At 45.8% G+C, this 13,174-nt stretch overlaps 1 protein-coding gene across 1 annotated transcript in view; it reads right to left on the bottom strand.

The window, feature by feature from the left end:
- LOC126187714 (protein wings apart-like) overlaps positions 1–13,174 on the bottom strand; it is a 107,357-nt gene that overhangs the window by 44,572 nt on the left and 49,611 nt on the right. The window contains exons 8-9 of the mRNA XM_049928961.1: positions 5,967–6,082; positions 4,975–5,074 (exon numbers count right to left, since the gene is read on the bottom strand). Of these exons, the coding sequence (XP_049784918.1) occupies positions 4,975–5,074; positions 5,967–6,082 (216 nt within the window). The remainder of the gene's footprint in view (positions 1–4,974; positions 5,075–5,966; positions 6,083–13,174) is intronic.

Below are 13,174 nucleotides of genomic sequence, written 5' to 3'. Positions count from 1 at the left end.
CAAATTGCAAAGCAGAACATTTTATCAGAATCTTCAGCAGCAGAAGGACAAACTTCACACCACACACACCAGGGATCAAGAACTGCACCTGTTTCTCACCTCCTATTGTTTGCATCCACGAGATGGTCCATCACCAGTGGAATTGCTTCATGGCCACCGCCATCAGACACTGCTCCAACCTCCTCAGCATCCGGCGCCAAAGGAATGTCGCAAGTATTGCTTGGCACTGCATGATATTGTTTTTCAAGATTTTTAGCAGCAGCAGACAGTGGGTGCGAGACGAGATCCTTCGTCCACTTGGTGCATGTATGTGTAGCATTTCATGCCTAGACGAATTGCAGGGTCAACATTATGAGCAAATTCGCCACCGACATGTGCACGATGATCCTTCTGTACCTCTTCCCCCAGATTCATGGATCCTGAGGACAGTGTGGCCACACCAGCCACCAGAGGGAGTCATCACGACACCATGGGACAACCCCATGGAGATGGAGCCTTTGCCTCCTCTTGTCCTACCGAAGGAGCTGGACACACCCATGCTGCAGCAGCCAACACCTTCTAAATCTTGTTATGGGCCTCAGGATGTGGACGCCTAGCCTTCTGGTTGTTTTCTGGGGGATGTTTCCACCAGAGCGAAGGCCAGATGGCGCAATATAACCGGAAGTCGGAGGTCCCCGCTCCCCACTGTCAAGGTCTATATACAACCTCGGCCGATAACTTTTGGGGGGGGGGGGGGGGTTATGTTACAGCATAAAGTCAAGCACTGGCATGGCAGTCCGGAATGGTAGAGAAGAGATGGCTGTGAGAAGTCAGCCAATCGCACAATGACCAAGTTCCGTACAGGACGACAATGTGACAGCAGCGGCCCCTATGTAAAGAAGACATAAGCACCACGGCCGACTGGTGCCAACACACTTCGATAGCAGCAGCTTCAATGTTAGCCACTTTGTTAGGAATCTCTATGTGGCACAGACTTGTGTTTGTCTATTCTGAAGAAAACTGATTATTTTACATGTCGCCCCTTTTTGACTCACATCAAAGTTAAGTAACTGTAACTGCCTTTTGTAATAAAACTCATTAATACGAGTTGTTTGATTGTTTGTCTAGCGAACCAAGTATGCAGGATACCTAAACATAACACTGATCTTTCTCTTTCATCTTCATTATTAGTAAATTGTAGACATTATTGACTTCCAAGATGATAACAGCCATGTTCACAGGGCTGTATACATTTGTTCTTGGTTTGACTAACACTTAGCACCCTATTGCATCTTGAATGGCCCACCAAATCATCCAATTCCAACCTCAAAGAAAGTATCTGCACTATCTGCAGTAGCGTGTGATACAGAGCAGTCAAAGAATTCGGTAGCTCTGTAGGATCTGAATATCAATGCGTGGCTTCAGCTTCAGCTTCAATGCCTGGAGAAACCTGTGGACATACTTCCTCATCTAACAGGTCATTATCAAGGTTAGAGGCAATGTTAAACAGTATTAGTGTGATACCTCCAGATGGTGACTAATTTTTTGGTCCTGCTTACTTACTTCTCTTTGAATGTATTTGCACTGTGAAATGAAAAATAGTTGAAAGAAAGTATTTACGTTAAGATCTCAATGAGTTTTATTATTGTCCCATCTAGAATATTTTGTGTGGAAGTATTTTTTCCACATATCAGCTGACTGGTTAATGGGGATGTTGATATAAAAGTTAGTAATGTAAGGGAGGAAAAACTTGCTCCATTTGGAATAATGGTACCTAATGTTTAATCAATTCTCTATTATTCTTAAACGTGCACTTTATACGTTGCAGATCATGAGTTTGCCACATGGAGTTCAATATCTTTTATACTCAGTGCCTGTTTTAGTTTCTACTATGTTTTTTTCCAAGATTAACTGTAGAATTTTACAGGTGTAATCACTAATGAAACTCATAACATGTCAGTAAATACTGTTACAGCATATGGGTTCCAAGTTATAAATTATGTAACGGAGTTCAACCACCTTGACGTAAAATAGGCTGGTTATGCGGCGGACCAGGAAGCACAGTGATGCAAGACAGACAGGCAGCACAGTCTGCAACTCTGCAGTGGCTGAGTGAGAGAGAGCATACACAGCAGGAAAACTGAAAAGGGCAGTGACTAAGCAAAATAACATGCACACTAGTTTGTACGACAGAATGCCGCAAGAAGCAATAGCCATGGCTAGGGAAAACATTCATAGACCAATTTAACAAGCTACTAAGAGAGAGTTAAGGCAACAGCAGCAGAATAATGAGGCCACATGTGGTCATCACTAGTAACCGAATGTAAAAGAACTAAGGAGAGCTCTTTAAATACTGGAACCCAGCTCCAAGTAAGACTTATAATTTACTGACCAACATTTTTATTTTTTAAAATAGTTTCTACCATAAGATAAAAAATAAGAAATTAACAATGGAAGTAGTTTCAAATAAATCTATCAATGGGAACAATGGAGTTCGCATCAATGACGTTCCATTCCACGACCATGTTGTTTTAGCAAGTCTTGTCTAAGATCAACCAGTGCAGTACCAGCCAGCTGTGGAATGCCACAGAGCTGAACTCCACTGACAAACTTCATGCTGTGTCACACCAACCACTACTGTAGGGAGAGCTGATTAACTACCAGCAGCGCAGTACCAGGTGCTGTACTCTCTGAGTGTGGGAAGGAAGACGACAACCAGCCCAGCAGTACTGGGTTCAACACCTGCTGCCTACAACACCACAGATGTGGTGGTCCATGGAAGAAGAGGTATGGAGTGGGCAAGAATACACTCTCTCAGCCAGTAGCAGCTATCCATGCTGTACCAGGATGGGCTAAACATCTGTATCGGCACAAGAGGAACGTCATCTCGCTAGATGCAGGTGCATGCACTGGCGCAGCGTCCGACACCGAGATTCTGTCCGTGACCAGGGCAGGAGGCAAATATAGCCAACAGTGCACCACCCTTCGTAAAGTTGTCACAATAAATGATTCACTGAACTCATTTTTTCTTAGTGCCACGAGCGCTTCCAGACGATTCCTGACATCGTCCAAAGGTGTCATCTGCTCGGCCCCTCTGTAATACTTATAATTTACTGACCAACATTTTTATTTTTTAAAATAGTTTCTACCATAAGATAAAAAATAAGAAATTAACAATGGAAGTAGTTTCAAATAAATCTATGGGAAATAAGATATATCACAGAACAGTGATTGTCTTGAATCTGCAGACACAGTTATTCTTATTTCAAATGAAACAAGGAAGACAGCAACGGGCTTTTGTTAGAAACAGTAAGTGTAGATGGGTAGAAAAATGTAAAGTTGTGCATGTGTTAACTACAGGGCCAAAGAGCAAAGGATGGGAACAAAACATCAAAAAAATAGTGACATGCTTTTAAGAAAATGACAAAGAAAGTAGGACAGAAGAAGATTAATTAGAATATTTCAAGCAACAAAAAACTCAAACTACTAATTACAATACAGTTAAAAACAGGAGAGGAAAAGAAAAAAACGGCCTGAAATAATTGATGAAATGAAGAGGAAAGAAAAAGAACAAGTAGTTATGACATTTTATGGAAGAAACAGAGAGGCGAGGGGGTGGGGGGAAAAGTAGGTTGGCTGTGTTGTTTACATAGCTGTAGGGTTTATGGGCATATCATCATTTCTTTGCACTTAAAGAAATATAAATCACTTTTAAATTAGTGTTTTCAAATATTGTATCTATTTGTTACACAGCGTGCACTTTATTCTAAAACAGAAAAATATAGGACAGTGCTACAAAAAGTACGCCGAGGAGAAGCAACAGGTCATTTCACTGCATGTACACAATCCAAATTTAATGTTTTATTTGAGAACCATATGAAATATGCATTGGTAATCACGTATAGACTATAAACATCGTGTAACAGAATCGGAAATCTCAGTCAGCATTAACTTTTGATAGAATGTATTGGTGGTTGTAAATGAATTGTGACAGAGCTTGGTAAGCCAAAGTGATGCTTTATGGTGTCATACTTGCGTGCACACATACAGATCCCAAGATGAATGTAATGTTCAGTTCACGAGTGGCCCTGTGCCCTCAGTCAGACACAAATAATCAAAACTAGAAATAAGTGTGGCTCTGTTGTCGTAAGTCATACCAAAGCAACTGCATATAGAACTTGGTGAAGCATATTTATAAGAACCACAGCACCACCAACAGTGTTAATCAAAGCAGAATGACTGTTCCCACATACACCCAAACCTTTTACTGAAGAAAGTAACTTTGAAAGGCGGATTTCAATGAGTTTCCATTTATATTCAAAAGTGCAGTATCTAAATAGTTTAACATGTTGTTCTTTGTGTTTTTGTTTCTTGCAGAATGTGGCTTTTTATCAATTTCAAATTTTCTTTCATTATATAAAATGTTCTAGGCTAACAGAATACACAGACACAAATAACGTTTATTTGCATGTGTATTTGGGGGAGGGGGGGGGGGGAGGTGAGAGAGACACCCACATCAGATAACTCATTACCTACTAGACACTCTTCAGGCTAGGTGACCAAATAGAGAATGACATGAAATGTCCCAGAGTATTTGGACAGGGAACTCCCTGAAGGATCAAATCTGTGTGTCAATATAAAAAATTAAAAATGCAATTCAGACTGCAACCCTCAAATTTTTCAGACAGTAAGGTTTATTCCCAAGTGTCTCTCTTGCTTGCCCTGCAACTTTTGCTTTTTTCCAATGAACAGAATGTTGTCCAAAATTACTCGTGGTATAAGAAAAACTTCAGATTTAAAAAAAGGAAGCTGGAGGACACAAACAGTTACATTCCATGTTAGGAGTTGAGCAATATTTTTTGCCTGCAGTAACTGAACAGCAATTTCTAATATTCATTACAATCAACAATAACTAATTTACTGTGAAGACATAAGATACTATCACATCTTTTACAAACTTTCTGTTTGTTGTCTTAGAATTCAACTAATACTTACAGTGAAAAACATTATCTGGTCCAGCAGGGGCTCTTGCTTCAAAAAGAATTTTTCTGTTCTCAGTATTATGTTCCACCAAATTCGTTAGGAAAAGAAGAGACTGCAATAAAATAGCATGTTACTTTGTCAGTAAATTAAAATTAACATTCTATGATAACGCCTAAATAATTATGTAATATCAGAAAACTAGAAGAGTATTAAACTGTTTGTAATAGTAGTAAGGTAAATCAATAATATTACCCTTTCACATAAACCCCGAGTTATCTCGTTTTTATTATTTTGACATAAACTCAAAATTCTGAGTATACTTGGGCAATTTAAGAAAAGATTTAAAAATAAAAAAAACCACGAATAGCTGTTTCAGCACTGATAGTTAATGTTCAGCCACTAGAGAGCATCTGGCCCTACATATGTAACGTGACAGTTGTGTTTTGGTTGATGTGATTGTGTGCAGCTTTGGACACTTGACAACAAAATGCATGCTTTCAAAAATGAGTGGCTGTAATGATCCTGAGTTTGACATTGCATTCAGCGGTTAAGAAAGTGAACAAGAATATGATGTTACTTCGTTAGAGACAATGTTATGACAGTTCATCGATTGAGTGACTAGTGCTCTGCAGTAGCATGGGATAAGTACATTCATTGTGCTCCAACCAGCTCCTACAAGATTTATGTTCACAGGAAACTGTTGTGAAATACACACTTAGACTTCATAGTTTCATAGTTACACGGAAATTACAAAACGACCTCACATTTCGAGATACTTTCATCAAGCCCAGTGCACGAGTATACCTGGGATATTATTACTGGTGATCTTCAAAGTTTTATATCTTGAACTTCAAAAGCTATTTTTACAGTCTATATGTAATGCATTCATTGTAGTATGTTTTTCATTAACAAAACAAATATTACATTTTAGAACATAATTTGAACAAAAAGAAATCAATATGTTACAGTGTTAATGTTTAATATGAAGTCTTATGAACACTTACCAGAACAAGCAATTCAAATTTCTTTTCTTCAGGTACATAGTTTGGCAACTGCAGCATTATGTGTAAGCTTGCATCAATTGCACCATGTCTTCTACCAATTAAAGTGCTTCCAAATGCTGTAACATAATATAATACTTTAAAGCCTGTTGCTCTTGATTTTTAGTGGTTTACAAACTTTATGTTTAAGTCTGAGGAAAAAGTCTTTATGAAATTTTCTCTCATTGATTAACCCAACATCATGGATGCTACACATTCATGAAACTAGTCACTGATAATTACTCTCCATGCATTGAATATGTATGGTAGGAGGGGGGGGGAGAGAGAGAGAGAGAGAGAGAGAGAGAGGAGAGGAAGAGAGAGAGAGGAGAGGGAGAGAGAGGAGAGAGAGAGAGAGAGAGAGAGAGAGGAGAGGAAGAGAGAGAGAGGAGAGGAAGAGAGAGAGAGAGAGGAGAGGAGAGGAAGAGAGAGAGAGGAGAGGAAGAGAGAGAGAGGAGAGGAAGAGAGAGAGAGAGAGAGAGGAGAGGAAGAGAGAGAGAGGAGAGGAAGAGAGAGAGAGAGAGAGAGAGAGAGAGAGAGAGGAAGAGAGAGAGAGAGAGGAGAGGAGAGGAAGAGAGAGAGAGAGAGGAGAGGAGAGGAAGAGAGAGAGAGAGAGAGAGAGAGAGAGAGAGAGAGAGAGACAGGAAGAAGGGAGAGAGAGAGAAAGAAGAGAGAGTGGGGGGGGAGAGGGAGAGGGCGAGGGTGGTACAGAGGGCGCGGAAGAGAGGGGGCGCGGAAGAGAGGGGGCAGGAGAGTGGGGAGCGGGCGAGAGAAAGGGGAGGGGTGCGGGCGGGAGCAGGCGAGAGCGAGGGGAGGGGTGCGGGCGGGAGCGAGGGGTGCGGGCGGGAGCGAGGGGAGCGGGCGGGAGCGAGGGGAGCGGGCGGGAGCGAGGGGAGCGGGCGGGAGCGAGGGGAGCGGGCGGGAGCGAGGGGAGCGGGCGGGAGCGAGGGGAGCGGGCGGGAGCGAGGGGAGCGGGCGGGAGCGAGGGGAGCGGGCGGGAGCGAGGGGAGCGGGGCGGGAGCGAGGGGAGCGGGAGAGAAAGGCAGGGAGGAGAGGGGACGGGAGAAGGAGGCGTTGAGGAGGAGGGTGCGGGAGAGGGGGGAGTGAGTGAGGAGAGAGGAGGCGGGAGATAGAGGGGGGCGGGAGAGAGTGGGTGGGAGGAGGGTAGGAGAGAGAGAGAGAGAGAGAGAGAGAGAGAGAGAGAGGAAGAGAGAGAGAGAGAGAGAGAGAGAGAGAGGAAGAGAGGAAGAGAGAGAGAGAGAGGAAGAGAGAGAGAGAGAGAGAGAGACAGGAAGAAGGGAGAGAGAGAGAGAGGAAGAATGGAGAATGGGGGGGAGAGGGAGAGGGCGAGGGTGGGAGAGAGGGCGCGGAAGAGAGGGGGCAGGAGAGTGGGGAGCGGGTGTGAGCGAGGGGAGGGGAACGGGCGAGAGCGAGGGGAGGGGAGCGGGCGAGGGCGAGAGCGAGGGGAGGGGAGCGGGCGAGGGCGAGAGCGAGGGGAGGGGAGCGGGCGAGAGCGAGGGGAGGGGAGCGGGCGAGAGCGAGGGGAGGGGAGCGGGCGAGAGCGAGCGGAGGGGAGCGGGCGAGAGCGAGGGGAGGGGAGCGGGCGAGAGCGAGGGGAGCGGGCGAGAGCGAGGGGAGCGGGCGAAAGCGAGGGGAGGGGTGCGGGCGAGAGCGAGGGGAGGGGTGCGGGCGGGAGCGAGGGGAGGGGTGCGGGCGGGAGCGAGGGGAGGGGTGCGGGCGGGAGCGAGGGGAGGGGTGCGGGCGGGAGCGAGGGGAGGGGTGCGGGCGGGAGCGAGGGGAGGGGTGCGGGCGGGAGCGAGGGGAGGGGTGCGGGCGGGAGCGAGGGGAGGGGTGCGGGCGGGAGCGAGGGGAGGGGTGCGGGCGGGAGCGAGGGGAGGGGACGGGAGCGAGGGGAGGGGACGGGAGCGAGGGGAGGGGACGGGAGCGAGGGGTGGGGACGGGAGCGAGGGGTGGGGACGGGAGCGAGGGGTGGGGACGGGAGCGAGGGGTGGGGACGGGAGCGAGGGGTGGGGACGGGAGCGAGGGGTGGGGACGGGAGCGAGGGGAGCGGACGGGAGCGAGGGGAGCGGGAGAGAAAGGCAGGGAGGAGAGGGGACGTGAGAGGGAGGAGGGGGACGGGAGAGGGAGGCGTTGAGGAGGAGGGTGCGGGAGAGGGGGGAGTGAGTGAGGAGAGAGGAGGAGGGGGACGGGAGAGGGAGGCGTTGAGGAGGAGGGTGCGGGAGAGGGGGGAGTGAGTGAGGAGAGAGGAGGAGGGTGCGGGAGAGGGGGGAGTGAGTGAGGAGAGAGGGGGCGGGAGATAGAGGGGAGCGGGAGTGAGTGGGTGGGAGGGGATAGGAGAGAGAGAGGGTATACGGGGGAAGGAGATAGAGGGGGGCGGGAGAGAGTGGCTGGGAGGGGGGTAGGAGAGAGAGAGGGGATACGGGGGAAGGAGATAGAGGGGGGCGGGAGAGAGTTGGTGGAGGGGGGTAGGGGAGAGGGGGGGATACGGGGGGAAGAGGAGAGGGGGTAGACGGAGGAGAGGAGGGGTGGCAGAAGGGGGGAAGAGGAGAGGGGGGTAGACAGGGAAGAGGAGAGGGGGGAAGCGGAGGGTGGGGGAAGAGGAGGGTGGGGGAAGAGGAGGGTGGGGGAAGAGGAGGGTGGGGGAAGAGGAGGGTGGGGAGGGGAGAGAGTGGGGAGGGGAGAGAGTGGGGAGGGGAGAGAGATGGGAGGGGAGAGAGATGGGAGGGGAGAGAGATGGGAGGGGAGAGAGATGGGAGGGGAGAGAGATGGGAGGAGAGAGAGATGGGAGGAGAGAGAGATGGGGGGAGAGAGAGATGGGGGGAGAGAGAGATGGGGGGAGAGAGAGATGGGGGGAGAGAGAGATGGGGGGAGAGAGAGATGGGGAGAGAGAGGTGGGGAGAGAGAGGTGGGGAGAGAGAGATGGGGGGAGAGAGAGATGGGGGGAGAGAGAGATGGGGGAGAGAGAGATGGGGGGAGAGAGAGATGGGGGGAGAGAGAGATGGGGGAGAGAGAGATGGGGGGGAGAGAGATGGGGGGGAGAGAGATGGGGGGGAGAGAGATGGGGGGGAGAGATGGGGGGAGAGGGATGGGGGGAGAGAGAGATTGGGGGGAGAGAGAGATTGGGGGGAGAGAGAGATTGGGGGGAGAGAGAGATTGGGGGGAGAGAGAGATTGGGGGGAGAGAGAGATGGGGGGAGAGAGAGAGATGGGGGGAGAGAGAGATGGGGGGGGAGAGAGAGATGGGGGGGAGGGAGAGATGGGGGGGGAGGGAGAGATGGGGGGGAGAGAGAGATGGGGGGAGAGAGAGATGGGGGGGAGAGAGAGATGGGGGGAGAGAGAGATGGGGGGAGAGAGAGATGGGGGGGGAGAGATGGGGGGAGAGAGAGATGGGGGGGGGGAGAGAGAGATGGGGGGGGAGAGAGAGATGGGGGGGGAGAGAGAGATGGGGGGGAGAGAGAGATGGGGGGAGAGAGAGATGGGGGGGGGAGAGAGAGATTGGGGGGAGAGATTGGGGGGAGAGATTGGGGGGAGAGGGAGTGACTGGGTTGCACATGTATATGGTAGCTCATGGGTTTGCATTTTTCTCCCAACGGAACACTAACAGGACTAAATTGTTCCACCAATGGGGCCAAACATCCCAATCAGGTCACAGTGCCATGAAAATGCTGCATGTGTAGTCTATAGAGTTACTATAATGGATTAAGTTTAAGTTCATGACAATGCACTTCATAGTTATTTTGTTACATAGACAGTACAAACATGAACCCTGACCACAATTACCAATTTTGAGGGGAGAAAATATATTTAAAAAACTGAAATTTTTAATAAACAGTGTATTCTAATATTTAATACAAATTATGTGCATCTTTCAAAACATAAACTATTTTTCTGAAACATCTCAAAAGAATTGCATGGCTACTCATTATATTTCATTTTTTTAAAATAAAATGTTATACGATTATCCTTCTTAACAGGTAAGGTCAGTGCTGTTTCTCTCTTTCCACTATTTGGATGCTGTTTTTTCTATTTAAAACAATGCCTTGTAAAGTCATATTAGAATATGAAGGGTCTGCAGTGTGGTGATAATTTATCCCATCATTTATTTCCACAACTGTCAACATCGTGTGCCTACATAAATAATGTTGTAACTTATATACAAAGTCTGTTCAAAAAATTCCAGAATTTTGCCCATAAAATTTTTCTACACTTACCATTTACTTACTGTGCGTGGTCTCCCTCAAAATACTCTCCTCTACCATTGATACATTGCTCCCAACACTGCTTCCACTTCCGGAAGCAGTCCTGGTACACCTCTTGATGTCTTGATGGAGCACGCAACGTACCACTCGCGAATTTTCTTTTATCTCGTCCATCACTGAAAATCTTTGGTTTTGAAATGGATTTTCCAACTTTGGAAACAAAAAAAGTCCTCAGGGGCCTGGTCTGGAGAGTACAAATAATGAGGCACCAACGTGATTTCGTTTTTTGTGCTATAGTCACACACCAATGTGGGTGCATTATCAAGATGCAAGAACCATGAATCGTCGATGCAAGAACCATGAATCATCTGGCCACATTTCAGGCCATTTCTTTGTCACAATTTCTTGCAGGTGCCGCAACACGTCCCAATAGCACCATCAATTAACATTTTGTCCCTATGGCACAAATTTGTGATGAACTAGTATTCCAAAGTCAAAGAAAACTATCACCATGGCTTTGAAATTTGACATGACCTGACGAGCTTTTTTTGATCATGGAGAAACTTTCCCAACCCACTGAAGAATGAACCTAAATCTCATCTTCATAACCACAGACCCGCATCTCATCACCAGTTATGATTCTCTTAAGGAACACCTCATTCTCATATGTGCGATCCAATAGCTCTTCACAGATTGTGAGGCGAAGGTCTTTCTTGGGATGAACTTGGCAGCAACATGATGCATTTCGAGATTTCATGACACTATCCAATTGAAATGTTACATTCTGCAATCTCTCTCTGACAGTCAGGCCTTGATTGGCATGCACAATTTCATTGATGATCCTGAATGTGTGTCACTGGTAGATTTCGAAGGGTGTTCTGAATGAGGGTCATCTTTAACTCCATCCGGCCATTTTTAAAATGTGTGAACCATAAGTAACACCAAGTATATCACCAAGTACAGCTTAAGCACTCATCCCTGTAGGATTCTTGAATCATTTGGTGTGCCTCTTTACAGGTTTCCTTGAGTTTCATGCAAAATATAATGCAGTTGCGTTGCTCCTCTAACTCTGCCATCTCAAAATTCACAAGCTGTGCAACACAACTTTTTACTCAATACAGCACTAAACAATAACTCACAGACATAAACAATGAAACTGCCAGCAGTTACACATTAAACACAGGTGTGTGCAGGGATGCCAAATGCACTTCGCTCCAACACAACACTGGTGGGAAATTACGAATGTTCCAGAATCTTTTGAACAGACCTTGTTTCTTTCTTTTTGTAAGTGATCATTACTTACAATGAAAACTAAGTGTAGTCCTATGTGAATGAGACCAACCCTACTGAAAAACTAGAGTCCTGTTTCTGATAGTTTCTACATTCATCACACACAGTGAAAGCTGTTAACTGCAGATCGACAAATACAACTGTATGTTCTACACCAAGACTAAACACTGATAACTGGAACAAATATTTTTTTCATGACAGAGCAGAGAACACGGCCACGGCAATTCATTTTATTATACTGGATAATTATAAAACCTATAAAACATTTTAAACCTAATATGAGAAACAATACCGTATGCAGAGTGCAGCCTATTTACATTGACCTGTTTAATTCTACTTTGACAAATTACAATATAATACATTCAAGTGCATGTAGTTGTTTATAGAATGTTGTCTGATTTTGTAATTTAGGTTCCAAGTATGTTACTAAATTTCTTTTCTTTCTTTTTAAACATGTCACCTGATAACTTTCTACAATGATGAAACAATTTGTGTGACCAAAGGCTGGGCAGATACAACAAAATAATTTCATTTACAAGATGGTCACAGTGTTCCCCATTACGCAGTAGCCTTTACTTAGTCTATAAAAAAAATCATATAGTTACTTTATTGTTTTGTGTACACATTCAGTGGTTACCTCTGCCCTCAAAGTTTTGATATGCCTCCACATCCAATGCTTCAAGACAAATCTCTCTATCTCAAGAACATTTCTATAGTCTAGAGATGATTAGCAGATGCGATCAACTGACAAGTAAATCAAGGGTGAGCAAGTTGGAGGCTGCCAGGAGGAAATGTAGTAAATGGACACTTAACTGAAGCCATGCTGGTCAATAGATGTGGGGTTACCGACTAGTACACTCCAAACAATACAAATGGAAGAGGCATTTCATTGACGAACGACAGCGAATGGACTTTTACACTGAATGTACATAACACTTTACACGCCACAAAGAGCAGCATTTCCTCAAAACACAATGGTTTTGTAATGACTAAATAAATAAGTTTTGGTGATGTGCAAACAAAGATTGTATAGACTATAGAATGTTTCATTTATTTAAAAAAGGAAAGGAGGCAGAAGACTGAAAACTGATTTTTCAATTACATTAAAACTGTTTTTAACTAAAATTGTTTAGAACCAATACTTTCTTTCTTAACATGGACAGTTCACTGATTCTTTCTTTCTGGAAACAGATCTGACAATTTGAAGAAGTCAGTGTCCCTCATTGCGCCATCCCCCCCCCCCCCCCCACCCCACTTTTCTCTCTACAACAAAACCGACATATTATTGTTGCTTTAAGTTCAATCAGAATAAATATGTATTTTGCTACTTTTGTAATAATTACATCCTCCCAGTAATGACATTAAGACTGTTTTATAATGTAATTGGATAGGTAAGGAAACAGCTCACTAAGTGTCAGCAGGAGAACATGCATATAAAAAAAAGGTTTCACATGTGCAAGCTTTTGGCACCAGTGGCTCCTTCTTCCAGCAGAAGGGTTGAAGGGGAAGGAGGGGTGAAGGGAAAGGAACTGTGGAGATTTATGACAATGGCCAGAGTTTGGAAAAGTCACCCAGAATCCCAGGTCAGGGGCGACTTACCGGACAGGATGAGAAGGGAAGACCTAATCCCGTCCAGTAAGCCTCTCCTGACCCAGGGTTCTGC

Source organism: Schistocerca cancellata, chromosome 1, assembly GCF_023864275.1.
Source record: "Schistocerca cancellata isolate TAMUIC-IGC-003103 chromosome 1, iqSchCanc2.1, whole genome shotgun sequence".
Taxonomy (NCBI): Eukaryota; Metazoa; Arthropoda; class Insecta; order Orthoptera; family Acrididae; genus Schistocerca; species Schistocerca cancellata.
Note: the sequence above shows the minus strand (reverse complement) of the source record. Positions and strands in the feature narration are given on the sequence as shown.